This window comes from Azolla caroliniana, unplaced genomic scaffold, assembly GCF_043228905.1.
Source record: "Azolla caroliniana isolate FFs.n. ecotype wild unplaced genomic scaffold, voAzoCaro1.0.p SCAF_15, whole genome shotgun sequence".
NCBI lineage: Eukaryota > Viridiplantae > Streptophyta > Polypodiopsida > Salviniales > Salviniaceae > Azolla > Azolla caroliniana.
Window position 1 is genome coordinate 13,211,822 of NW_028230450.1, and position 27,874 is coordinate 13,239,695.

At 41.7% G+C, this 27,874-nt stretch overlaps 1 protein-coding gene across 4 annotated transcripts in view; it reads right to left on the minus strand.

Annotated features, from left to right (window-relative positions):
- Positions 1 to 313: 313 nt before the first annotated feature.
- Positions 314 to 27,874, minus strand: part of LOC147854704 (uncharacterized) — a 36,598-nt gene continuing 9,037 nt past the window's right edge. For 2 of the 4 annotated variants that reach the window (XM_087331263.1, XM_087331267.1), the window contains exons 4-21: positions 27,618 to 27,661; positions 27,486 to 27,528; positions 20,081 to 20,141; positions 19,922 to 19,989; positions 19,721 to 19,778; positions 19,532 to 19,596; positions 18,514 to 18,580; positions 17,146 to 17,206; positions 17,003 to 17,061; positions 16,774 to 16,854; positions 14,801 to 14,912; positions 3,323 to 3,411; positions 2,137 to 2,202; positions 1,937 to 2,060; positions 1,692 to 1,858; positions 1,542 to 1,614; positions 1,343 to 1,460; positions 314 to 794 (exon numbers count right to left, since the gene is read on the minus strand). In XM_087331263.1, coding sequence (XP_087187389.1) covers positions 647 to 794; positions 1,343 to 1,460; positions 1,542 to 1,614; positions 1,692 to 1,858; positions 1,937 to 2,060; positions 2,137 to 2,202; positions 3,323 to 3,411; positions 14,801 to 14,912; positions 16,774 to 16,854; positions 17,003 to 17,061; positions 17,146 to 17,206; positions 18,514 to 18,580; positions 19,532 to 19,596; positions 19,721 to 19,778; positions 19,922 to 19,989; positions 20,081 to 20,141; positions 27,486 to 27,528; positions 27,618 to 27,661 — 1,504 coding nt within the window. In that variant the 3' untranslated portion in view covers positions 314 to 646. Of the gene's footprint in view, positions 1,134 to 1,342; positions 1,461 to 1,541; positions 1,615 to 1,691; positions 1,859 to 1,936; positions 2,061 to 2,136; positions 2,203 to 3,322; positions 3,412 to 14,800; positions 14,913 to 16,773; positions 16,855 to 17,002; positions 17,062 to 17,145; positions 17,207 to 18,513; positions 18,581 to 19,531; positions 19,597 to 19,720; positions 19,779 to 19,921; positions 19,990 to 20,080; positions 20,142 to 27,485; positions 27,529 to 27,617; positions 27,662 to 27,874 lie in introns of all 4 variants that reach the window. The other 2 variants (XM_087331264.1, XM_087331265.1) reach the window with 2 other exon arrangements.

Sequence of the window (27,874 nt, forward strand, 5' to 3'; positions counted from 1 at the left end):
GTTTTCTAATCAAATGTGAAGTATAATTGTTTCTACACTCTCTTTTGGATCTTTTTGCTCGTTCCCATGCCATTCTAAAAGTCGGGTCAATTTATATTTTAGGCCTTGAGGTGAAAAATCCATGAGCTTCCTAGTTTAGGCATACTATTGAAGGTAGAAATTTGTCTTATGAGGCCTTTTGGTCAAGGGAACCCTATACAACATTGTCCTTCATGGGTCCAATTTTAATCAAGTAAAAGCATTCAATAATAATAATAATACCATCAATTATTCCCAATAACATAACATCTTATAGTAAACACATTATATAGGAAGAAATTTTAGAAATATTTACATTTGTGAAGGAATCACTGACCTCATGTCCAAGTCCTATCTTATCGATATACTTAATATTTTGCATGCATGTTAGTTGTGGTTACAAAGTGGTGGTTGGGCATTGCTCATACACCATACTCGAGAAGCAAAATACGAAGTTTATATGTTGACCAAGGATACGTGTCTACCATGTAATCATGATTTAACATGGACAAAGATCATCCCTCCCAGAGAATATAAGTTTCCAGAGCATTGACTGATGATCCTTGTGGAACCCACTGAAGTTTTCTTCACATTGAGCAATGATTCCTGTGTATCATGCTAACAAAGGTTATATTTGTTTCTTCAATCGGCGATAGAATAACCTTTTCAAGATTTGAATTTCAGTTTGCCCAAATATGCATATAACCAGACAGAAAGTTGTTAGGCCAACACAGCTTGCAAAGACCATTGAGCAAATTTTAACCACCCATAATAGCCTGCATTGGAAAACGGATGGCCATGTGAGCTGAAGGCGAAATCCACCATAATTAACACTGAAATATTTATTCTTATTTAAATTGTCCTTCTAAGAAGATATTTCTCTTCATTGAATAGAGGCCTGCATTTTTAATTGGATTTGGCACATACTGGCATGCATGATAAAGACAGTGAATCAATTGAATGCTATAGCTTGATAACTGAATAGTGGTTTTCTCACTTCCTTTTGTTTGAAGTGTGTACATTCAATTTACAGTGTTTGGTTAGACTAGACAGTTCGTGCAAGTCTCTGGTCCATGTACAAAAGAACCTGCTGCCCACATGTCATAGTTTAACTTCTGTGCCCAAGCCAGGAAATAGCAATGATACTTCTATATGTACAGATATAAAATTAAACACTCAAATAACAAGAGGAATGAGATGCACCACAGTTTATGTAATAATGAGTATTCAACTAAGTGAGCTTAATTGCTATCCTTCAATGTTGCCTTACATTACATTGTGGTTCAAGATTATAAACAAGAATAATTCTATTAGGTTGGCATACCTTAATTTCAGTAAAACACCAAAACCCCATTTGTATGATGTTTTCGTTGCACCACCTGCTAGGATTGAAGCTCCAAAGATTAAACCACAAAAGTATAGCCATTTTCGGAGTGGTAATCCTGATAATACAGTTAAAAAGAAATCAATTTAAAAATAATTCTCCTAGTTTATTCATAAACTCAACATATTGAAATAATTACCATTTAGTTTAGGATAAAGAATTGCAATCAATGCCACAATAGATAGAGTATGTACAAGTGTGGTTGCAAGCACCTAAAACATAAAACAAATTTGTTATTTTATTGGATGGTTAAGACTAGTAATCCTCCAGAACCACCCACTGAACCTACCAAACCTTCAGGACCAAAGGAAAACGCTCTTACTAAAACCCAGTCTAGCAGAGCATTTATGCCAATTGCAGCAATGCTTATGCAAAAGGGCGTCTTTCCATCACCAAGAATGTAAAACAGTTGAATAAAGACCTCTCGCATGAGATAAATTGATGAGCCAGCAATATCTACAATGTTAGTAAACCATTCAATTACTTCCTCTGAAAGAGAACAAGAACAAAGAAGGATGATGTGTGTATGCTTACAATATGATAGTATAGAAGAGACCATTGTGGATGCTGATGCACCAAAAGACAAACGTTGCAATACAACTTCCACTAATGGTCTTGAGAGGGGAAGTACTATTGCTGTCATTGATAGACTTGTCACCTGTACAACTTTTAACTATGAAACTATGAATAAAAAAGGAAAGACAGGAAATTTCCTTTTTGTATACAATGTGTACCAGAACTAGGAGAATTGCTTCACTGATTCTATCTTTCAATTCAGCAAAATCTGGAGGCTGTAGCAACTAACAATCCAAGTTAGTTTTCTTTGATAAAAACAAACTAGTTTATGTTGATATCAGAGATTTTTAAACACAAATTTATATACACCTACATATAAATTTTCATTCATATTCATCTCCAATAAATTGCTATCAGATTGGAGATATCACTTTGATGGTAGTGGTTAAGTTATTGATGAAAATGTATTTAATAGATTTAACAGAGCCATTCACAGAAGTTTGACTCCACAATATGGACCATCATCTGAGCTAGGAAAATACATATTTAAAAACACAATGAATGCATTTACTAGCATCGAGTGTCTGAAATACAGATTATGCTAGTAAACAGATTTTTTTTTATCTTGAGCATAGGAAACACAGAAAAATATGGGTTGAGCGTGTATTCTGTATATCAAGGCACTAGTTCATGTATTCTCAACGCCAAATATTGCTTCCATCCTGTAAGTGCACTTTACCCATAACCTTAGCCTGGACTATCCATCATGGCACATTCATAGTACAGCATTAATCCATTAAGCTCAATGGGCACATTAATCCATTTATTCTCAATTAATTCCTCCTATCATTTATTTATATGTAGAAAATGCAATTAAAATATCATTGCAGCCTCCAATAAGGAGTTATTTTCCACCCCAGTAAAAGCATATGAGATATGTCAAAGCTCCTCCTATTTCCTTACGATTGGTAGTCAAAACGAAGCCATTTTACTTCCTAAGCTAAATGCAACATGGGTTCATAATGGATGAGTTCGGAATTACTTGAATCTTCACTCTTGCCTCAGTATTTCCTCACTGTCACTTTTGCTTCACTTTACTTCATTTGTAGACTAAGAGATTCTATTAGTAATAAAACATTGAAAAATAAAGAATAAAAAAACTCTCAAAATGTAGTCTTAATGCTGCATACCATCACTATCGTCAGTAATGTCACATTCGCAGGGATATGTAGGAAGCACTTATTTGAAGCACTTATTTATTCAGTTCGTCACACTGCATGTTAACATTGTGTTTGCAACTCTTCTATATCATATAAGACTATAAGTAGTTCTATCTAATCACTTGAAGTAATGTGCTGACAGTAATGCTGAATTTTATCAAAAGGTTTTGCTTTAACACTGTACCTCTATGAACTCCGCAAATAAAGATATCATTGGCAATATAATCGAGCTTGACAGGATACCAAGTGGTGCCATGACAAGAAGATTTGCATCTGCATGCAAGACCACACATTATTATTATGATATATACACAATCTCAATGCACATTCAAATAGAGAAACAAATTCATGGTACATGAATGCACAAAATACATGGAATCTCTAAGCAAATGGGAACATGCATGTAAAGAAAGATATATTAACGTCTTTTAAGAGGCCAAAATGGCCTATAAGACCAAATAAGAGATTACATCTTGAGTGCTGTCTCGTCTTTGAGAACAAATCAAAATAAAATAAATACTACACAGTAAATACAAAAGTAAATAAGATGAAAAAAGAAGAAACGAGGGAATCTGGTTTTTGGCACATGTGAGATTGTCAAGTTAGGTATATTGTAGCTTTTATCTTCGAAAGAGAGAGAGAGATATACAAAAAGATTTTCTGTTGTAACCGCCGGTTGGCGAAGACAAAGCTCGAGAATCTCACATGTGCCAAAAACCAGATTCCCTCGTTTCTTCTCTTTTCATCTTATTTACTTTTATATTTGCTGTGTAGTATTTATTTTATTTTGATTTGTTCTCAAAGACGAGACAACACTCAAGATGTAATCTCTTATTTGGTCTTATAAGCCATTTTGGCCTCTTAAAAGACGTTAATATATCTTTCTTTCTTTCTTTCTCCCTCTCTCTGTACAACAATAACAATGTTTTTTCTCATCTACATCTAAGATGATTGCCCTAAGTTATATTTACACTTATATAACTTTAGACTATTTACAAATGTAGCCTCAATGGCTCCCATGAAACCTATTTACAAGTCTGTCCCTGCTTCCGGTTTACACCGGATCCATCCGGTCTGGTTTCCGGATATCTTCCGGATCCCATCCGTAGAGACCGGTTTCCCAACAATCTCCCCTTCCGGCATGGGATGTTTTGTCAATCCGATCCGTTTTCTACACTCGTCCAGCTTGTCGACTGACAGTACCTTGGTCAGCATGTCTGATCCGTTTTCCTCCGTGTGGATCTTTACCAACGCAAAGTCTTGCTCTTCAACTCTCTCCCGGAGCCAGTAGATACAGCGCAAAGTCTTGCTCTTCAACTCTCTCCCGGAGCCAGTAGATACAGCGCAAAGTCTTGCTCTTCTACTCTCTCCCGGAGCCAATGGTATCTACGCTGGATGTGCTTTGTCCTGGAGTGGTACACCGCATTCTTTACAAGGTGGATGGCACTTCCTTGCCAGCTTCCACAATTGCCACGATACGGTGCAACGGACTTCTTCAACCTCGACTACCATGATACGGCTCCCCCCGCATATGTCATAACGTATCCGGATGTATACCGGCTGTATCTGCATCAGCCGACATGTCCGAATCGGTGAAGCCTTCAAATAGGGGTTTGTTGGGATTTCGGTCCCTTTCGGATGGGATGGTCGGATATCTGGGATGGATGCCGACAAGCCCGGTTTCGGTTTCGGATCCGGATGACGAAGACCCCAGCTTCGGTACCGGATGACGAATGTACCCGGTGAGCGATCCGGATGCAGGGACATATCCGTGAATATGTTCGCTATGGGCCCCTGAGGCTACAGTTGTAAATAGCCCAAAGTCATATAAGTATAAATATGACTTAGGGCAAATAGTTTGTGTGTTGCTTCTTATTTTTCTGGTTTTTCACTTTTAGAGGAGTGAAGAGAGAGCAGTCGTGAGAGAGATAGAGCGCGAGAGAGGAAGAGGTAGACGCCTCTGTGTATTTCCGCCGCCTGTGGCGAGGACAGCGAGCTCAAGGTCGTCGCCTTGCAGCTCGTCATTGTATACTTCTCTGTATAGTGTTGGGTTGGAGTCTTGTGCTCCCGTGGTTTTTCCCGTCTGGGTTTTCCACGTTAATTCCTGTGTACTCGCGCGTTTTTTTTTGTTTCTCCGTGTGGTTCCTATTTTCTACTGCATTGATCCGCGATTACTCGGTTGTGGCCGAGAGAAGAAGGTGAATCGAAGCGTCGATTCCCAACAAACTGGTATCAGAGCGACTGTTGCAGAAAATGGAAGGCGGCGGCAGCGGGCAGCCGATGATGATGGTGCTGAATGCACAGAATTACGCCGACTGGAAGATCAAGATGGAGGATCTTCTGATTGTTCGGGACCTGTACGAACCGATTGACAGGTCGGAAATACCGAAGGGGGTACTTGAGTCGGAGTGGAAGCTCCTGAACCGGAAAGCCGTAGCGACGATCCGACAATATGTCGATGTTAGCGTCCTACAACATGTGGCGAACGACACCAACGCATATGAGATGTGGCGGAAGCTGTCGGGCATCTACGAGAGGAAGAATGCGCTGAACCGGACCTCCCTGATGAGGAAGATTGTGAATCTTAAGTACCGGGACGGCGAGAGTATGGTGGAACACGTAAGCACGTTCATGGGATTCGTGAATCAGCTTGCGGCGATCAAGTTCCCATTGGAGGATGCAATGCAAGCCATCATCCTGATGTGTACATTGCCGGAAAGCTGGGAGAACTTGGTGGTGACTCTCAGCACCTCCTGCACCGAAGATAACTTGTCCTTACAAACGGTAAAGACAAGTATTTTGAATGAAGAAGCGCGTCGGAGAGATAAGGAACCGGCCTCCGACCCGAAGATGTTGTTTACCGAATCGGATCGGGGAAGACAATGGAACCGGAGTCCGCAAAGACGGGAGAAGTCGGGGACCCGGTCGCAGTCAAGAGGAAGGCCCACATGCTTCCACTGTGGGAAGCCCGGGCACTTCCGAAAGAATTGTCGGCATTACCGAAAGGACAATGGAACCGACAACACCGATTCGAAGAAGTCACCGGAGAGAAACGGTGCATACCGGGGAGCCACGGACCGAAATGGTTCGGATCGGCGAGGACAGGACCGGAAAGGAACGACGGCACTCGCGGCAAGTGAAGAGGAGATCATGCTCATCACCGAAGAAGGTGAACTAAACATTGCCGGCGATGAGACGACCTGGGTGGTCGATTCCGGAGCATCGTTCCACCTGACCCCGGAGAGAAGATACTTCTCATCCTACACAGCCGGCGAGCATGGCTGTGTTCGGATGGGAAACGAAGGTACGTGCCGGATTGCCGGCATAGGAGACGTGTGGTTGACAACCCCGACCGGATGCAAAATGCTGCTGAAGAATGTCCGACACGTTCCGGAGGTCCGACTGAACCTGATTTCGGCCGGGAGGCTAGATGATGAAGGCTACACGGGTAGCATCCGGAACGGTGTCATGAAGTTCAGCAAGGGGAGCTTGATAGTGGCTCGGGCCCGGAAGGTCAACACACTGTACCTGATGTATGCCTGGTTATGTCCGGAAGAGCTGAATGTGGCAGCCGACACTGCCGGTGAGCTGTGGCACAAAAGACTGTGCCACATGAGTGAGAAGGGGATGAAGAGGCTTGCAGAAGACAACCTTATTCCAGTGAAGCACGTGCACCTGGAGAAGTGCACCGATTGCCTGGCCGGTAAGCAGAACCGAACCTCCTTCCACTCAAGGCCACCGACGAGACGTAGCGCACCATTGGAGTTGGTGCACACCGATGTGTGTCAGGTAGAAACGAAGTCACATGGCGGAGCCCAGTACTTCGTAACTTTCATAGATGATCATAGCCGAAGACTGTGGACGGCACCGATGAAGACAAAGGACCAAGTGTTGTCCGTCTTCAAAGAACTCCACGCGAGAGTGGAAAGAGAATCCGGCAAGAAGCTGAAAGCGATACGAGCGGATAACGGAGGGGAATACCGGGGACAGTTCCAGGAGTACTGTCGCTCGAAGGGAATCCGGCTCGAGTTTACTGTGCCGAAGACGCCGGAACTGAACGGGCTGGCCGAGAGGATGAATCGGACCATAATGGAGAGGGTCCGGAGTATGCTGGCGCATGCGGAATTACCCAAGGGTTTTTGGGCTGAGGCGATGTCGACGGCGACATACGTGATAAACAGATCACCCTCAGTACCTTTGGGCGGAGACACGCCGCAGAGAGTGTGGACCGGTAGGGAAGTATCCTACCGGCATCTGAAGGTGTTCGGGTGTCTCGCATACATGCATGTGGCAAAGGACCGGAGAGGAAAGCTAGATCCAAAGACCCGGCCATGCATATTCCTCGGTTACGGCGATGACGAGTTCGGCTACCGAGTATGGGACCCGGTCGACAAGAAGATATTCAGGAGTCGAGATATCATCTTCATGGAGGACAAGACACTCGCCGACTGGGAGTCGGAGAAGAAGATGAAGAGCTCCAAGTCGACTGGTGAGGATCACCTCTACGAGGAGCAGTCCCGACCGGCAAGGGACCGGTTAGCACTCGAGGATCCGGCCGAAGACGGTGAAGAAACCGAACCGACCGAAGAAGATGAAAATGATACCGGAACCGGCCCCGATCCCGAAATGGATTCGGATGAAGAAGAATCGGAAGAACCGATTACCGAAGCTCCGGAACGGAGATATCCTCTAAGAGAGAGAAGGGCCCCCCGGAGATTTCCGGAACCAGAGCACGTGCTGCTAACCGACGAGGGGGAGCCGGAGAGCTTTGAAGAAGCAAAACATGACACTCAGAGCCGCAGGTGGTTGAGTGCCATGCAGGACGAGATGGATTCCCTGCATGAGAACCACACATATGAACTTGTGGAGTTGCCGAAAGAAAAGCGGGCACTTCGAAACAAGTGGGTGTTCAAGCTGAAACCGGGAGATGCCGGAAACCCCCCGAGATACAAAGCCAGGATCGTGGTGAAGGGGTTTCAGCAGAAGAAGGGCGTCGACTTCGACGAGATATTTGCCCCGGTAGTGAAGATGACCTCCATCCGGACGGTGCTGAGCATAGCGGCAAGCATGGACCTCGAGGTAGAACAGATGGACGTGAAGACGGCATTCCTTCACGGTGACCTCGAAGAAGAGATCTACATGCAGCAACCGGAAGGATTCGAGAAGAAAGGGAAGGAGCACCTGGTATGCCGGCTGAAGAAGAGCCTTTACGGACTGAAGCAGGCTCCCCGGCAATGGTACCGGAAGTTCGACTCCTTCATGACCGACGAAGGGTACCTCAAAACGCAGTCCGACCACTGTGTGTTTGTGAAGAAGTTCGAAGGAGGAGACTTTCTAATACTCCTCCTGTACGTGGACGACATGTTGATCGTCGGACGGGACCAGGTCAAGATACGGATGCTGAAGAAGGCTCTTCACCGAACCTTCTCAATGAAGGACCTGGGTCCGGCGAGGCAAATACTAGGGATGCACATCATCCGGGACCGGAAGAAGAAGCAGTTGTGGCTGTCACAGGAGAAGTACGTGACGAAGGTGCTTCACCGGTTCAACATGTCGGAAGCAAGACCGGTCGGATCGACCCTCCCGGCAAACTGCAAGCTGTCCAGCAAGCAAAGTCCCAAGACAAAGGCTGAAAAGGAGGATATGATGAAAGTGCCGTATGCCTCAGCCGTCGGGAGCTTGATGTACGCCATGGTGTGTACGAGACCGGACATCGGATATGCAGTAGGAGTGGTGAGCCGGTACATGAGCAATCCCGGCAAAGAGCATTGGAACGCGGCCAAGTGGATACTCCGATACCTGAAGGGCACGGCGAACGTGTGCCTCCGATTCGGCTCCGGTAAGCCCGAACTCGACGGCTTCACAGATTCAGATATGTCGGCTGATGCAGATACCAGCCGGTCCACATCAGGGTATGTGATGACGTATGCAGGGGGAGCTGTTTCCTGGCAGTCGAGGCTGCAGAAGACGGTTGCGTTGTCAACCACGGAGGCGGAGTACATGGCGGCTGTTGAAGCCGGCAAGGAAATAATATGGATGAAGGACTTCATTAGAGAGCTCGGTATCCAACAGGAGGAGTACCGACTCTACTGCGATAGTCAGAGTGCAATCCACCTTGCGAAGAACGCGGCCTATCACTCCCGGACGAAGCACATCCAGCGAAGATATCACTGGATCCGGGAAAGGATAGAAGACAAGGAGTTCGTGCTGACGAAGATCCACACGGACGAGAACGGGTCGGATATGCTGACCAAGGTGCTCACACCCGACAAGCTGGAAGCATGCCGGAAGAGGATCGGATTGGAGAGACATCCCATGCCGAAGTGAAGGGGGAGTTTGTTGGGATTTCGGTCCCTTTCGGATGGGATGGTCGGATATCTGGGATGGATGCCGACAAGCCCGGTTTCGGTTTCGGATCCGGATGACGAAGACCCCGGCTTCGGTACCGGATGACGAATGTACCCGGTGAGCGATCCGGATGCAGGGACATATCCGTGAATATGTTCGCTATGGGCCCCTGAGGCTACAGTTGTAAATAGCCCAAAGTCATATAAGTATAAATATGACTTAGGGCAAATAGTTTGTGTGTTGCTTCTTATTTTTCTGGTTTTTCACTTTTAGAGGAGTGAAGAGAGAGCAGCCGTGAGAGAGATAGAGCGCGAGAGAGGAAGAGGTAGACGCCTCTGTGTATTTCCGCCGCCTGTGGCGAGGACAGCGAGCTCAAGGTCGTCGCCTTGCAGCTCGTCATTGTATACTTCTCTGTATAGTGTTGGGTTGGAGTCTTGTGCTCCCGTGGTTTTTCCCGTCTGGGTTTTCCACGTTAATTCCTGTGTACTCGCGCGTTTTTTTTTGTTTCTCCGTGTGGTTCCTATTTTCTACTGCATTGATCCGCGATTACTCGGTTGTGGCCGAGAGAAGAAGGTGAATCGAAGCGTCGATTCCCAACAGGGTTTTCCGGAGCCTTTCAGGTATCGGAGTATCCACTTGACCGCGGCCAACTGTTCTCCCGGATTGCATATGTATCTTCATCATTTCTGACTTCTCTGACTTTGTCTTCGGACTCTATCTTCCGGACAGTTTGCAATTTGCCAAAAGTGTCAATCTGATCAGCTTCGCATCCAACATGCTGAAACTTTGAAGCACCTTTGTCACATACTTTTCCTTTGACAGCCACAATTGCTTCTTTGTCCGGTCCCGGACTATGTGCATCCCCAATATCTGTCTCGCCGGACCCAGATCTTTCATTGAGAAGGTCCGGTTCAAGGCCTTCTTCAAATTCCCGATATTGGTTCAGTCTGGTCCGACGATCAGCATGTCGTCCACATACAACAGTAGTATCAGGAAGTCACCTCCGTCGAACTTCTTCACAAATACGCAGTTGTCGGCCTGCATCTTCTGGTATCCTTAGTTGGTTATGAAGGAGTCGAACTTCCGGTACCATTGCCGCGGAGCTTGCTTTAGTCCGTATAAGCTCTTCTGTAACCAACACACGAGGTGCTCCTTCCCTTTCTTGACAAATCCCTCCGGCTGTAGCATGTAGATCTCTTCTTCGAGGTCACCGTGCAAGAACGCCGTCTTGACGTCTACCTACTCGACCTCGAGGTCCATGCTTGCCACAATGCTCAACACAGTCCGGATGGATGTCATCTTTACTACCGGGGCAACGATCTCATTGAAATCTACTCCTTTCTTCTATTGGAAGCCCTTCACCACAATGCGGGCCTTATACCTTGGTGGATTTCCGGCATCTCCCGGTTTCAATTTGTACACTCACTTGTTCCGAAGCACTCTTTTTCCTTTCAGCAGCTCCATCAGTTCATATGTGTGGTTCTCATGCAGGGAATCCATCTCATCCTACATGGAACTTAACCACTTGCGGTTGTGGGTGTCTTTCTTTGCTTCTTCGAAGCTTTCTGGCTCCCCCTCATCGGTTAGTAAAACGTGCTCTGCATCCGAAAATCTTCGGGGGGCCTTTCTCTCTCTAAGAGGGTATCTCCGTCCTTGGTTTCTGACCACCGGCTCCTCCGTTTGTTCTTCATCCGAATCCGATTTGGGGTCTTGTCCGGTTCCGGTGTCCGATTCTTCTTCGGTCAGTTCGGTTCTTTGTCCGAATTTGGCTGGTTCTTCGAGTGTCAATCGGCTTCCGGCTGGATGGGTTCTTATACCCTTCAACCGATCTTTGTCGGTTGGCCCGGAATCGGCAATGTTCTTGTCTTCCATGAAGACTATGTCTCGACTCCGGAAGACCTTCTTGTCGACCAAGTCCCACACTCGATAGCCGAACTTATCATCACCGTATCCAAGGAATATGCATGGCCGAGACTTCAAATCCAATTTTTCTCTCTTGCCCTTTGCTACATGCACGTGAGCGAGACAACCGAATACCTTCAGATGTCGGTAAGACACGTCTTTACCGGTCCATACTCTTTGTGGTGTGTCTCTATCTAAGGGCGCTGAGGGTGATCTGTTTATCACATACGTTGGTATCATCAGTGCCTCAGCCCAAAACGTCTTGGATAGGTTGGCATGTGCCAACATGCTTCAGACTCTCTCCATCACAGTCCGTTTCATCCTTTCGGCCAATCCGTTTAGCTCCGGTGTCTTTAGCATGGTAAATTTGAGCCGGATTCCCTTCAATCGGCAGTACTCCTCGAACTATCCCCGGTATTCGCCTCCTTTGTCCGCTCGAACCGCCTTTAGCTTCCAGCCAATTTCCCTTTCCACCCTCGCATGGAATTCCTTGAAAATAGATAATACCTAGTCCTTCGTCTTCAGCGGTGAGACCCACAGCTTCCAGTTGTGGTCGTCTATGAACGTCACGAAGTACTTGGATCTAGCATGTGACTTCGTGTCCACTTGGCATACATCGGTATGCACAAGTTCCGACAGTGCATTCCGTCTCTTGGTGGTCTCGATCGGAAAGAGGTTTGGTTCTGCTTGCTAGCCAAACAGTTGGTGCATTTCTCCAGCTGCACGTCTTTCACCTCCGGAATGAGGTTATCTTTGACAAGTCTCCGCATTCCCCGCATTGTCGGATGCCACATTCACTTCTTCCCGGCATATCCGGGCATCCATCAGGTACAGTGTGTTGATCTTCCAGGCTCGAGCCACGATCAAGCCTCCTTTGCAAAACTTCATGACTCCGTTCCAAATGCTACCCGTGTAGCCTTCATCATCCGCTGACCAGTTGATAGCAAGTTTAACCGAACCTCTAGAACATGTTGGACATCCTTCAGCAACAACTTGCACCTGGTTGATGTCGTCAAACACACATCTCCTATGCTGACAATTCAGCATGCCCCTTCATTTTCCATCCGGACACAACCGTGATCTACGACTCTATAGGATGAGAAGCATTTCCGGTCAGGGGTCAAGTGGAACGACGCTCCGAAGTCGACCACCCATGCCGTCTCGTCGCAGACAATATGTAGCTCGCTCACTTCGGTGATGAGCAACAGTTCTTCCTCGCTTGTCGCGATTGCCGACGTTCCTTTTCGATCCAATCTTCTCTAATCCGGACCCTTCTTTGAGTCGACATTGTCGGTTCCTTTCTCCTTCCGGAAGTGTCGGTAATTCTTCTAAAAGTGCCTCCCCCTTGACTTCGACCTCGTCCCCGATTTGTCTTGGTTCTGGGGACTCCGATTCCAGCCTCTTCCCCGGTTATTGTCATCATCCATAACCAAGGCCTTCGGATCGGTTCCAAACTCCCGGTCCTTCCGGCGAGCTTCTTCGTCCAGCAAGCTTGATTTTACCCTTGTTAGGGATAGGTGTTTCCCTTCCGGCCCGGTATTGCCCAAGTCACAACTAGCGTCTCCCAAATATCCGGGAGGGAACCGAGCAACAACAATGCAAGTACCTCATCGGCTAGAGGTACTTCCAACGAGGTTGTTTGGTTTATGAAGCCTTGGAAGGCATTCATGTGCTCAGCCATACTGGATTCGTCTTGGTATTGGAGTCTCACTAACTTCCAGAATACTAAGACCCGATTCACAGCATTTTTGCTCTCTAGCATGATACTTCTCCCAAAGCACATGAGCCTTACTTTCTTCGTTGAAGTTGTTGTACAGGCTCATATCGATGAAGCACCGAATGTAAGCCGTCGTCTTTATGTGCATCACCTCCCAGGTGGCGGTGTCGGTCTTGTCCGGTCTTTTGTCTCTAAACTATACCGGCAACCAGAGATCTTTAATTGCCAACATGTCCATCATCTTCGACTTCCACATTGGGTAGTAGGAGCCGGTGAGCTTGAACATGCCGCCGAATGGATCTTCCATGCTCTGATACCAAATTATGCGAAATAGCACTCGGCCACAACCGAGTCTCAATAAAAACAAAAGAATTGAAATAAAGATTAATGCACTTACACAAAATGAGACGACACATTATGTTTACGTGGAAAACCTCAAGAGGTAAAACCACGGGAGTTCGCAGACTTCGAACAAGATGACTATAGGGCAGAGGTACTACAAAGTGAGACTCAGAGGCAACAACCCCGAGCTCTGTCTTCACCAACCGGCGGTTATAACAGAACTTCATCACATTAGCTACATATTGAGGTAGGCAAATATACACGACTACCTCTAGAAGAGAGAATTTACCAATTGTGTCATCGAGTGGAATCTGAGGAACACTATGTTTGTCATTGTCGTGTCTTTTATGAAATCAGAGAGAGATACCATTGCCTCTTTAAACAAGGCTTTGGCCTACTATACAAGGTAATGGAATATGAGGACCAACGATGGCTAGGACTTTTCTTGCTAGGCTCAAGAGACATCGGGAAAAGTTGTTGAAGAATACAACCACACAAGCTCATCCACAAAGAACAATCACAACTTTCTTTAGCCCCATCACTCCTACTAATCCTACAAGTCCATCAGGGGATACACAAATGGGCTCCAAACCAGGACATAACACGTGCACGTAGACCCCGGCCACATGGACCACGACCTCGACACCCTTGTCATCGATAGATAAAAGCCATTATCTCCCGCCATCGTAGGTGCTTCCCTCACTTCGGAGACATGAAACCTATTTACAAGTCTGTCCCTGCTTCCGGTTTACACCGGATCCATCCGGTCTGGTTTCCGGATATCTTCCGGATCCCATCTGGAGAGACCGGTTTCCCAACACTTACTAATAGAAGAAATGCTCTCAATTCAAATTTACGAATAAAAATAGGAGCCTCAAGTATCCATGTGTTTTGGTCCTTAGTGAGACAACCCACTGTTCAGATGTGTCCATAAGTTATTTGCATATCGTCAATGCATTAACAATCTTTTTGCGATTAGTTAGAAGGCAGATAAGAACAGTAATAAACATGCATTTGATCAGTTACTTTTAGTTTGGTATTAGCATCCACACCTACTGTTTTGCTAAAGCATGGCGAATCTGTGTATGCGTTGCATGAATCCTCAAGAAACATAAGAAAGAAAAAAGCAATATATGTAAATCAAGATTTAAAAGACAAGATACCCAATAAAGAAATAATCAAGAAACGTAAGAAAGAAGAAAGCAATATATGTAAATCAAGTTTAGAGAGACAAGATATCAAATAGGAAGTTTGATCGTAGTAAAAAATGTATGATTACAATACTTAAAGCTTTGATAGCCTTCAATGAAAAACTTAAGAGATAAATGGGGTCACCAGTGTTGTATTACTCACAGCCAAGTCCTGCCGCTGCTTCTGGAATAAATGACGCAAAATACAAATCTGTTAATGTTGCAAATTGTAGCATGCTAGATCCAAGAATTGCCGGAAAAAGCACCGTTGCAATCTGCATATTAGAAAACACAAGCATGTGTATATTATGAAACAAAAATAATTAAATGTTAGGTGATGTAACCAACAAGCCCCAGAAATAAAGACATGCATTTCAGAATTAGGTTGTCTGCACACAAGATTAGCACACGTGCTACTAAAATATGATATTAATAAGAGAAGTCCATTATAATCAAGATTTTTTTTCTTCCACAAAACACCATGGGAACCCTAAAAAGAGTAACAGGAATATATTGACCAGATAATGGCTTAAATCGCATACACAATTGGACTTGACCAAGGGCATTTGAGAGAATAAAATATGAGCTAAGGGGTATTTTAGAGTTTTCACCTGTAAATATAAACTTGAAAGACAAATTATACGCAAGGCCTTCCAAGCTGCAGATAAGTGAGACTACTCTGACAAACCCAATCTAAAAGAACTTGCATTCAGTAAATAGCCATATGGCATGCACCTATCAATCTTGGCATCACTCTCTATGCAAATAAGGTGTCATTGGAATTTTATTCAAGGACCCTTCATAAAAGGAGTTACTTAGTACAATGTATTCAGCACCTAATACCTAGGCATCAAGGAATGGTTATAGACAGGCAGCATTTCAAGGTAAGAAGATAGCCTTATCCAATAGAAAACAAACAAGACAAAAATCCAGCTCAATTGACCTAATTGAAGGAAGGCCTCTCCTAAAAAACTGCCTATGATAACAGAACTCCGTTGGGATCTACATACACTAACTATACTTGTGAAGAATGTTTCAGAAATTCCCATTCTCCAGACGGCCTTTCCATAATCCCATTTAGCTATTACAACACGAAATTGCTTCTGTAAATACTTAAACTACAGATCAGTTTGAGGAAGATGGAGGACCTGCCAGTATGGGTTTTACTTAAGAGCAGGAATGGCAGAGTGGTTTTTGAGTCAATGCACCATTATTCAAGGTAATATGCAATGCAGTTTATCATCATGGTCAAGGCTAGATATGTGGTTTTTGAAGAATAAGGTTCCATAAATTGGAAGCACCGGATAGAATTGCTTGATAAGGAAATGCACTTCTTGAAAATATCTTTAAGATATATGTTTTGCTCTCATAGCTCATTTTGGCCTTTACTAGACGTTTGTACATAGTTCTTTCTTTTCATGAAGGATAAGAGGAGTGATGCAACAAATGCGAGCACAACCAAAAGAATGGGGTCAGTGGATGCGGAAAGCCACAGAGGAAGGGAATGATATAATGGAAGAAATGCAGGTGCAGCCAAATTAACATAACGGAGTGAAAAGAAAGATATATAAACGTTTTTTACGAAGGCAAAATGGTCTATAACACTAAACAAGCAAAATTACATCTTCAAATGTTGTATCATCTTTGAGAAGAACTTAAAAATATACAGTACTAAAGAATCTAGTTATCTAAGAACCTACAATTCTGAACTTCCGCCTTCAAAAAATCTACAATGTGGGCCTCTCCAAGGCCAGTGAAGCACCCTCATTGCTGGATAGGTCCAGACTGTTGAACAGAAGCAGAAGCATGAGAACAAAAAACATAGAAAAGGAAGGTCACAGCAAAGAGGTCGGACACGACAATCACCAATGTAGCCCTCTCCAAGTTCAGGGAAGCATCCTCATTCCAGAGTGAATCCAGATTGTTCAACAAAAGCAGATGCCTGAGAGAGAGGAACATAGAAAATGAAGGTCACAGCAAAGAGATCGGACAGGACAATCACACATGATCAGGTGTGGAATTGAAACTAAAAGTATAAGCTTGCTTGGTTTTGAAATTGTTTTCATGAAGTAGATAGATATCTTATGAACACTGAGATTTTCATTACATTCTTGATTGAGTTTCAGAAGCGCTAACCTCATAGATATCCTTGTCTGTAAATGGATTGACTGGATGAAATTGCAAAAAAGGAAAACCCAAAGCATAATGTGCCCTGACCTGTAGTGTAAAAGGGCTCTTTAGGCAGAGTTTTTAATATCAGAGAACCTCAGATCTTCTAAGCATGTCAAGTACAAAGGCACCTGTGGATGAGAAATACAAGGTAATATTAAGCTTCATCTAGACACGCTGATAAAAACTGAAGTACCTGCCAAAGTAATTGACAAAATGCCCCAATCGATACTCCTAATGCAAGAGAGATAGCTCCTACAGAAAATAGCATGTCAATTTTGTTCAGACTCCAAATATCTAAAGTAAGAGAATCATTGAGATAAAGTGTCGAAAACTCGCCTGTAATAGGATTTCCTAAGGAATGGTTATAAATACCAAGAAAAGCTATGTACACAATAACCTTCACCATAGAAACAAAGATATAATGAGACCAAAATAATAAACAAATTTGATATACACGAAAAAAACACAGTTAGAAAATAAAATTTATCATGCATCAGTATATATTTTCAAAGCATACTTAGGCACATTCTTATAGTTTCCCTTAATGTTATCATATAATAGACAATATGTCTAGTTATAATATCTTGTTGAGTCTCATATACCAATTTGGTCTGCTAGGGAAATATATACATCTTCCATGTCTATTTTTGCCTTTGAACATGACCACACTGGAAAAGAATATAGTAACCTGAACTAATATTATTCAATTGGATATTGGAAGAAAACAGATCAGCCCTACATCTCTGGATAGGAAGATGACCCACTATATGCCACACTTTTTACACACGTTGAAGGTTGGATTCATCACCACATCCTCTTAAATGGACATACATCTATCGCATGCGTTGGGCAATGTCATATGGCAGCTACCGACCCCTTCAGATTAATTAAGAGATTGACGTCGGCTGATATGCATGCACACCTCTAGAAGAAAGAATCTGCCAATTGTGTTGTCAAGGAGTGGAATCTGAAGAACTCTATGTTTGCCATGTACTTTTTTTATGAAATAAGAGGGATATGCCATTGCTCTTTAACCAAGACCTTGGCTCACTATGCAAGGTATTGGCATATGAGGACCAACAGTGCTTGGGGTTCTTGCTAGTAGTCAAGGGACACAAGGAGAAGTTGTTAAAGGACAACAATACAACCATACAAGGGCATGAACAAAGAACAATCATAACTTTCTTTAGCCCCACCATTCTTAGTTTACAAGCCAATCAAGGGCTAAATAAGTGGGCTTTCAACTAGGACACTGCAAAGGGTCAATATCAATTTCGTGTGCCATGTCGACAGATATAAGCCATAATCTCCTGCCCTCGTAAGTGATTCTCTCGCTTCAGAGATCTCTTCATTCTAGATCAACCCATGTTGCACATCTTTCGAAGACTAAAATCTATCTGACTTGAGAATCTTGCATGTATAGATAACAGGATTCTTTAGCCATATTTATTTTTATTTACTTTTTTAGTTAGTTACATTTATTTCTGTTTCTTGTTCTCAAAGAAGAGAAAACATTTTAAGATGTAATCTCTTTGTTGGTCTTATACGACATTTTGACCTCTTAAAGACGTCAATATGTCCTTATTTCATTTTGTTCAATGCTACCATCCTTTTCACATAAATAATCATGTCTGGTACTATAAAGCTATCGACAATTATTGGCGAAAACATTATAACCTGAATTATGGAGAAGAGTATATATACCACAACAATTATGGACAGGCTGGAGAGGCTTGGACTTAAGGCCAACACTTCATAAACGCCAGCAGCACTATCATGAAAGCAACGAGACATTTAAGTATGTAATGTTTTGATAGCTAAGATGAATTAGTAAATATGTAAGGACACAAACCAACAATCTGAATATTTTAAGGAAAAAATCAAAGAGAAATTACCACAAAATATCTCCACAAATAGATGATGGAACATGAAGGATCACAAAAAACAACAAAACAAATATGGCAGTGCTCATGAGCTTACATAAATGGAGCATATCTCAATCAGCAGCCTCTATTTCTTCTTGAAACATGTATTACATCCACAATAAATGGTTCTTTTGGCAGCAATGTAGTGTGTTATGCCTCATATGTTGAATGTATAAATCATAGTACATATCATTTTAATTCTTATAGAGTATTTTAGCTAAGTTCTGTGAATAAAGGAAGATTGTACCCAGTATATATTTGAAAAACACATCCTTCGTCATGCATGTATGCATGAATTAAGTATATAAACTCCACGTTTGAAACAAGTTTAGTGTGTAATGTTCCACTGTGAACTGCACAAATAGAAGGTATGGCATAACATGTGATGAATTAGGGGTAAATTGTGTAATGGACAGAAGTATTTGCCATATTTCTTGTTTGTCCATATAACACTACATGAAGCCCTCACTCCCTATGTATACTTCAAGATGATACTGTACCTCTTCAATGAGGTATCCACACCATAACTTATGCAGGATGGGTCCTGGGTGTCATATGTGGAGGTCTTAGTAATGTTGTAAATCTTACAAAAATGAACTATGGTAGACTATAAATTTCAGTCACCTATGAAATTATAGAAGCAAAGAAAAGTTCACTCAATGCACAGTATCACAAGTGAATCAATATAATGGGGCAAAATCAAATCTCATTCATGCAAAAGAATTTTCCACAAAACTGCTCTAGTTATATTAGAAGATATGGGAAATTACAGTTTTTTAAGATTTATTTAGGCTGACCTTAAGCTGCCAAAGCCCACGCCTATAAGACCAGCCATTAATGCGCATGGAGCCATTATTCTCAACTGAATAGGAATTGTCAACAAGAAACAGCTACATGAACCATATAATTTGTGGTGGACAAAATAAAAGGGCAAAGCAACTGATCAATGGAAAACTTAACTCCATTATACAATGCATCAACATTACCTGAATAATAGCTAGAGTCCTAGTGATAGAACCATTTTGTGAGTATTCCTTCAAAAGTCTGCATAAAATCAACCGCATAGCAAACCCAAAATGTAATCATGAGAGTGTAGCATACAGATTCTTTGCCTTTACTGGTGTGTTCATTGTAAAGATAAACATGTCCTATATTCTTATCGTTTTCGTTCAAGAGAGCATAAATACCCTGGAGCTACAACATCAATGATATTGCTTGGGAAGATTGAAAGTACAAGAGTGATGGCACCAGTAACCTGAGTACAGTCGCATATTTCTTTATATAAATTTCAGAAGATATCTCATCCGAATAAAAAGACATATATGAAATAAGGGATAAGTTCTGACCAAAGCAATAAATGTTGAAATCTTTCCCACTAAGACTTGCCCTCTCTTCCTTCCATATTTGCTAAAAACGAAAGAAATCAACATAAGAATTCAACATAAAACTATTTTACATTGCACTAAAACATTATACTACAATTTCCACTTTAATAATTAGCTATATGTCAATAACCATTTACCATGAGGAAATACAATAGAGATCATACTTTTATACTCTACTACAATACACTCTATCATCATTCTCTACACATTTTCCAAGTCATGCAGGTTATGCTTCTTCATTATACATAAATAATTTTTTTCATTCTTCTCTCCTGTTCCTGTCCTGGAGGAGGCAAAGAAAAGGCAGCAGCCCCCCATCCCTTGCGGCTATACCCAAAGAAAGGGGACAAAAACAATTATAGAACTAGGGAACGTGATAGAACTACCTACTAAACAGGAATCGACCCTTGCTTTGGAGACCTCTCCACTCTAGGTCGACCTATGCTAGTGATCTTTCGAACACAAAAATTATAATATACCTGAATTGGAAATCTTGCATGTACTGATAACAAGATTCTTTAGTCTCATTTTATCTTATTTACTTTTTTTTCCTCAGTAACATTTATTTATTTTGATTTGTTCTCAAAGACGAGACAGCACTTATGATGTAATCAATTGTTTCATCTTACAGGCCATTTGGGCCTCTTAAAGGAGTTTAATATATCTTTCTTTCTTTCCCTGTATCTAACCACACACACATTTATGAGTATGCTGCTTTTTTGCACAAAAACATGACCTGTATTAACTGAACATAAAGCCATCAAAATTGACATGTGGCCCTTCTGCGCAAGAGTAAACTTCCTGCACTCAAGCTTTTTCCAAGTTATCATTAAAGTGAACTTGTCACAAACATGAATCAATACAAAAAGTGCAGATGGCCAATCATAAACTACTCTTCTGTGTCCCGGGATGGTTACATTATTCAAGTGGAGTAAATGGATACACACATGGCAAATGCCCTTCACACAGAGATGAGGCAGGTCCAGACATCCTCTTATCACCTGTGGATAGAGACTGGACAATATAGATTTAGAGGATTGCATCGACCAGTCTCACAAGTAAGAGCTTAAATCTGAGAACCCTTATGTAAGTCATTAGCCAATGTATAATCCCAACATCCTCCTACTTAAAAGGAGCTAGGTTACTCCACTAGATAACTCCCACTCGCTCAAGGCAGTGTTTTAAACAATCTGCTAGATTCTCAATAGTATCAACCTTTACTAGCATTACTCCATCCTCTATCACCTCTCTAATAAAGCGATAGAGAATATCGATATGTTTAGTCCTTGCGTGGTAAACAGGGTTCTTTGCCAAACATATGGCATTTTGGTTATCACAATACAATGTCAGACTTGAATTAGCTTTGGGAGGCAAAACTCACTACACAAAAAACTAACCAAATAGCCTCCTTAGAAGCATCTGCAACTGAGATATACTCAGCTTCTATAGTAGAGTGCAAAAAATTGTTGCCACGTGAAGACCACAAAAATAGCTCCCCCTTTGACAGTATAGATGTAACTGTAAGTAGACTTTCTTGCGTCTAGATCTTGAGCATATCAGAATCACAATAGCCGTGAAGTATCATGCCCCTTTTTCCATAAAAAATGCATTTTTCCTTAGTGCCTTTGATATATATAAGGATAAACTTGATAATAGACCAATGGTTTTGTCTAGGTTGACTCAAATCTACTAACTACTCCTACATATGCAATAGCAGGTCATGTTGATACCATTGTATACTGCAATGATCCACACTTCTCTTGAGACACAAATTGTAACTTCTTTTGTCTGTCCCGTTTGATTCTTATCCCAAGAGCGTGCTCAGATTTATCAAGACCTTTCATGGAAAATGCAGATTTGAGTTTACATTTTAATTCCTGCAATGAGCATGTCATCAACATACAAAACCAAAATAATAGGATTTTCATTAGTTTCCTTTTCTATATAGGTGACGCCATATGAGAGTATAGAGACCAATTGCTTATAGCGTAGGTGTGGGGTATCGAAGTTTGCAAACTAGATGCGCTTTCCTAGAATTGTGAACCCTTCAAGCTGCAACATATAAAGCTCCCCATCGAGGCTTCCATGAAGGAAAAGCATCTTTACATTCATTTGATATAGCTCCAAATCCAAAAACGCTGAAATAGCAAAAAGTTTCTAAGTGTAGTCATTTTCACTACTAGAGCAAAAACCTCCTAAAAATTGATTCTTGTATTTGTTTGTACTCTTTGGCTTCAAGACAAACCTTATACTTGGGTTTACACAAATGGGCTCCAAATCAGGACATAACAAAGGGGTTACAATTGATCAGGCAATGGTAATTTGCCATGCACGTAGGCCCCGGCCCCATGGACCACGACCTCGGCACCCTTGTCATCAACACATAAAAGCCATTATCTCCCACCATCGTAGGTGCTCCCCTTGCTTCAAAGACATTTCCATTCTGGGTCGACCTATGCTAGAGATCTTTCAAAGACAAAAGCTACAATATACCTAACTTGAGAATCTCACATGTGCCAAAAACCAGATTCCCTCATTTCCTTTCTTTTCATCTTATTTACTTTTATATTTACTGTGTAATATTTATTTTATTTTGATTTGTTCTCAAAGACGAGACAACACTTCAGATGTAATCTCTTGTTTGGTTTTATAGGCCATTTTGGACTCTTAAAAGACGTTAATATATCTTTCTTCTTTCTTTCTTTCTTTCTGCTTTGTTGTCTATTTTTTTCTGGCAATAAAACTGCTTTGAAAATCTCTACTTGTTAATCACCCAAAGAGGTTATTTTTGAGTCAATGGTTGGCTGTTGCTGAATTTTCACCCTTTTTTATTTTGTTGAGGTACAATTGCATTTAGGCAGCTTTGCTTCATTGAATATAACATCAAAACTTCTAATTAGCTTTCGGAGTTGCAATAACCAAATTCTATAACCCATCTCATCTTTTGCACCGTATCTGTTGAGAATGTTTAAAAGTTATAACGGCTAGCCCAACGGCCATATCTTGGCCTTTATAAAGAGGAACTTTCTCCTCATGTAAAAATAAGCGATCTCTGTATTTTCTCCCTCCAGTTGTGACATACCAATGTATATTACTGAATAGATGTGCCTTCTCATTTTTCTTTATGGTATCAGAGCATAGATCCGCCCCTCTGTAAAACCCTAGATCAACCCTTCTGCTGGTATGACAGCGATTGGAATGGCACTGTCCTAGCATCCAAGAGAGGAAAGGGGGATTTTTTTTCCATTTGGGATGACATTGCTATGTGATTGAGAGGTGACTTGAGAAAAGAAGTCAAAAGAGGAGTGCAGAGATAGGCCAAGTTGAGAAGATGGATGAGGTGTTCTTAAAATTGAACGAGGATGAGGTGAAAACACAACCATGAAGCAGGCTGAGATTGTGGCATCTGGAGGTGTGACATGAACACAACCACCTCCCCAACTTGAATTCCTCCCAGTTGAGTTCAAACTCGATGGACCTGCCACATACTTGAGCTGGTCGCGTCGGATTATAGGTGCCTTGGCAAGGAGAAGCCTTGACGTCTACCTAACAGGAGAAGAGAAAGAACCTCTTGTCATTACGAGCAATGAATGGAAAGCATGGAGAGCTACCCACATGTCTTTGTACACGTGGCTTCTCAACTCCATGATTCCATCAATCGCCACAACAGTTGATGGAATTTTAAGTGTGAAGGAGATATGGGAGAAATTGCAAAAGACGTATGCTGGGAGGGGAAACAACATGAGAGTATTTCAAATCAAGCAAGAGATAGATGTTGTTTGGCAGGGAGATAGGATGATTCAGGAATATGCCATAGAGCTGGAGCGTCTATGGGCAGAATACGATCATTTCTCGTCTGTGACAGTGTGCAATAATCCTCAACGTAAGAGCAAGGAAATTTCTGCTCAAAGAAGAACCGTGCAATTTTTGAAACATCTCAACCCGTCGTTTGATCAAAGAAGGGCAGTTCTTCTAGCCAAGGCTGAAATTCCCACACTTGATGAGGCAATTGCGACTATGATACAAGAGGAGAGTAGAATGAAGCTGCTCTCTGACACTACCGGACTTCCAAGGGTACGATCAGCACTAATGGTGTCAAATTCAAGCGGAAGTGAAAATCGAAAATGCTACAATTGTGGTGAAGCTGGTCATTTAAAGAATGCTTGCCCTAAACCATCGAAGGAGAGAGAATATGGAGGATGTGGACAAACTAGAGGTCGTGGTCGAGGGGGCCGAAGACGTGCAAGAGGAGGTCACCAAGCAAACTTGATGGTAACAAAAGAAGAGGAAGGAACTAAGGTGGTGTTCACCGAAGAGGATCAAGCTCTCTTAGAAATACTTAGGAGGAAGCAAAGAGCCACAGATGATACTTCATTCATGTCAAGAGGTAACATTGCCACCTATGCTTATTCAGCCACAAGTACTAGCAACACAAATACTCTTGCCTCTACACCAGAATGGATAATTCATTCTGGTGCATCTAGGTATGTGACAAGTAATACTAGTGAATTCTCCTCATATACTGACTTATCAATGCCAGAAAGCATTCAAATTGCTGACGGTACAACACAACCTGTAGTGGGTATAGGTATAGTAAAATGTACCGACTCTGTGACATTGTCTAATGTGTTGCATGTTCCTTCTTTCCCAGTAATCTTATTATCCATAAGTTCTATCATACACCAACTAAATTGTGTTGTTTCTTTTGATATTCCCAAAGTGATATTCCAGGAGAAAGGGACAGGTCGGAGACTTGGGACTAGCACATGGCATAGTGGACTATGGTATTTGGATCGTGAAGGGCTGGATTCAGCATTAGCATCTATGGTAGAAGGAACAGATGTAAGGGGATCTAAAATGAGTTATGAGGAGTTGTTGATACTTTACCACCAACGTATGGGACATACCTCTTATGGCGTTTTGAGTCGGGTGTATCCACACCTTTTTGAAAAGGCTGATAAAACAAAACTTGTTTGTGATGCATGTGAATTTGGTAAGCTTACTAAAAGCTCATATGCTAGTTCAGGTCATAGGAGTTCCCATGCATTTGATGTAATACACTCCGATGTTTGGGGACCATGTTCCACAAGTTTTGTCTCTTTCATTGACTACTTCTCTCGTCTGACTTGGTTATATTTGATGAGGAAAAAGAATGAAGTATTTGCTTGTTTTAAAGATTTTCATAGAGCAGTTCAAACTCAATATGGTGCAGTAGTAAAAGTGTTGAGGTCTGATAATGGAACAGTTAACATGACATTTAGGGCATACCTCTCAGATCAAGGAATACAACATCAAACTACATGCTATTGCTTCTGGACCTTTGCATTGATGCATTCTTTGTTGCAACTTTGCCTCTTGTTATGTTGGTAGAACCAGAAGACTCCCCACTTGCTTTTTGCCAAATTTCTTCAGTAACTCCATCAAATGAAAGACTTGCACTACTTAAGAGTGTGGCTACAAGAGCCTCCCATGTTTTAAGAAACGTCATTAGTAAGAATATTACCTTCATTTTGTCATCAAAGATTTGCAGTCCCAAATCTTGAAGCTGATTGAGTAGACAATTGAATGTTGAAATGTATTCAATTGTAGACTAGGCATCTTCAAGTTGTTCAACCATGAGCCTTCTAATCAAGTGAACTTGATTCACTACAATGGTTGACTTGTACATTGACTTCAGTTTGCTTTATATCTCGTAACCACAAGTCAGCCCCTTAATATTTCCTAAAACTTCATCTCATACTGCCATGTAAGTATGGACAACAGCCTTATGATCGAGTAGTTTCTAAGTAGCATCATCCATACTAACTGATTCTGATTTATTTTCCTCCAATGCTTCTGCACATCCTTTTAAGCAAAGGGTGCTTTCGAATCTGACCTTCCAAAGGTCAAATCGAATGGTCAAAACTTTTTGATGCTGTCATGTACATCTAAAAAATTTGCTTTTTTTTTTATAGTGACAATGAGATCGATTGTTGATCTAACACCGATCACAGGCAGTGTCGGTCGCAAAAACAACCGTTACTTTCATTATTTAGTTGTCGAATTCTCCTTGTTCTAGCATTTTTTTTTACTTTAATAGCGAATATCGATAGTAGTTATCAGATTAGGGTATTCTTCTTAAATTAATCGACTTAGTATCAAAATCCAACCGTAGTCACTATTCGGGTCGATATAGGCATCTTGTGAGCAGAAATTTCCATAGCAGCTCTTGCTATCTCTTCTAACACTCCACCCAATTCATAGATTATTCGGCCTGGCTTGACTACGGATACCCAATACTCTGGAGATCCTTTGCCTAATCCCATGCATGTTTCAGCAGGTCTCATGGTGATTGGTTTGTGGGTGTTGTTCTTCCTAGAACTCAAGAGACATAAGAGACATTGTTGAAGGACAATAATACAATCACAACTTTCTTTAGTCCAATCACTCCTCATGCCACAAGTTAATGAAGGGCTACACAAGTTGACTCCCGACCATGACAAATTGGACAATAGAAATTTTTCATGAAAGTAGTCCCCGGCCTCGTGGAGTACAATCTCACCACCTTTGTCATCAACAGATAAACGCCATCATTTATTGTTGTTGTAGGTGCTTCCCTCGTTTTGGAGATCTCTACATTCTGGATCGACCTATGCTAAAGATCTTATGAGGATCAATATTAATCTATATGAGTTGATAATGTTATATGTATAGATAATAGGATCCTTTAGTCACATTTATTTTTATATACCTTTAGTTTTAGTTACGTTTATTTTGGTTTGTTGTTATCAAAGAAAAGACAATATTTTAAGATGTAGTTTGGCCTTACAAGCCATTTTTGCCTCTTAAAAGACATTAATATATCTTTCTTTCTATTTTCTAAAGGGAAATTCTAATCATCAGTTGACTCTCGACTACATTGCATTTCTCACATTCATAGTTGCAAGTATGATAGGTAGCAAGAGATGTGAAACAAGAAACAAAAAGGACATGTTTCATCAGTTCCAAAACTAGGAAACAAATACATTTCTTTTCCAAAGCAAGTTAGGTGTGAATTAAGATTCAGCTAGTCCAAAATGGATTCCAATTGTACTAAATGCAAGATAGAATATGCAAAAGGAGATAAGACAAATAGCTGTATGTAAAAGGACATACAATATATGAAAGGTATGCAAGATAAGACAAGTAGCTCTATGTCTTTAAGGTAGTGGGCTGAGGACAAAGTCTAAACCCATAAAAAATAGAGAAAAATGGAATAGAGAGGCTAATTTCCTAGACAAGATCTGACCATTCCCTAGAACTTTGAGAAATTCTTCAAGAAAAAATTAGCTCATTTCTAGGCAGTAAACTGCCATTTTCTGCACAGCTAACTCAGCTCTAGCTTTACCTCAAAAAAGACATAGTTGTAATTTGCAATGGACCATTTATACCTGCAATAAAAGTGAACCAGGCGATTTAAGTCAGAATATTGGCATGTGCACTTGATAATTTAGCTGAGACTCTTTTCTTTGGTTAATACCACCAAATATCGCCATGAAAAATCCAGGTAGAACTGATGAATAGCTGCAAAAAAGACATTTGAAACGATGATATGAGAAGGAAATGAATTCATATTTATTTTAATTGAGATCCTATAAACAGATATTCATGGATATTAAACATTTAAGTAAAAAAAAATTGAAAAAGAAAGATGTTAAATAATTCCCTTGCTGTGACTAGCAACACTTAACTTAGCCCTTAAAGCTTCAATTTCACCTTTCTTAGGACTAGCTATCA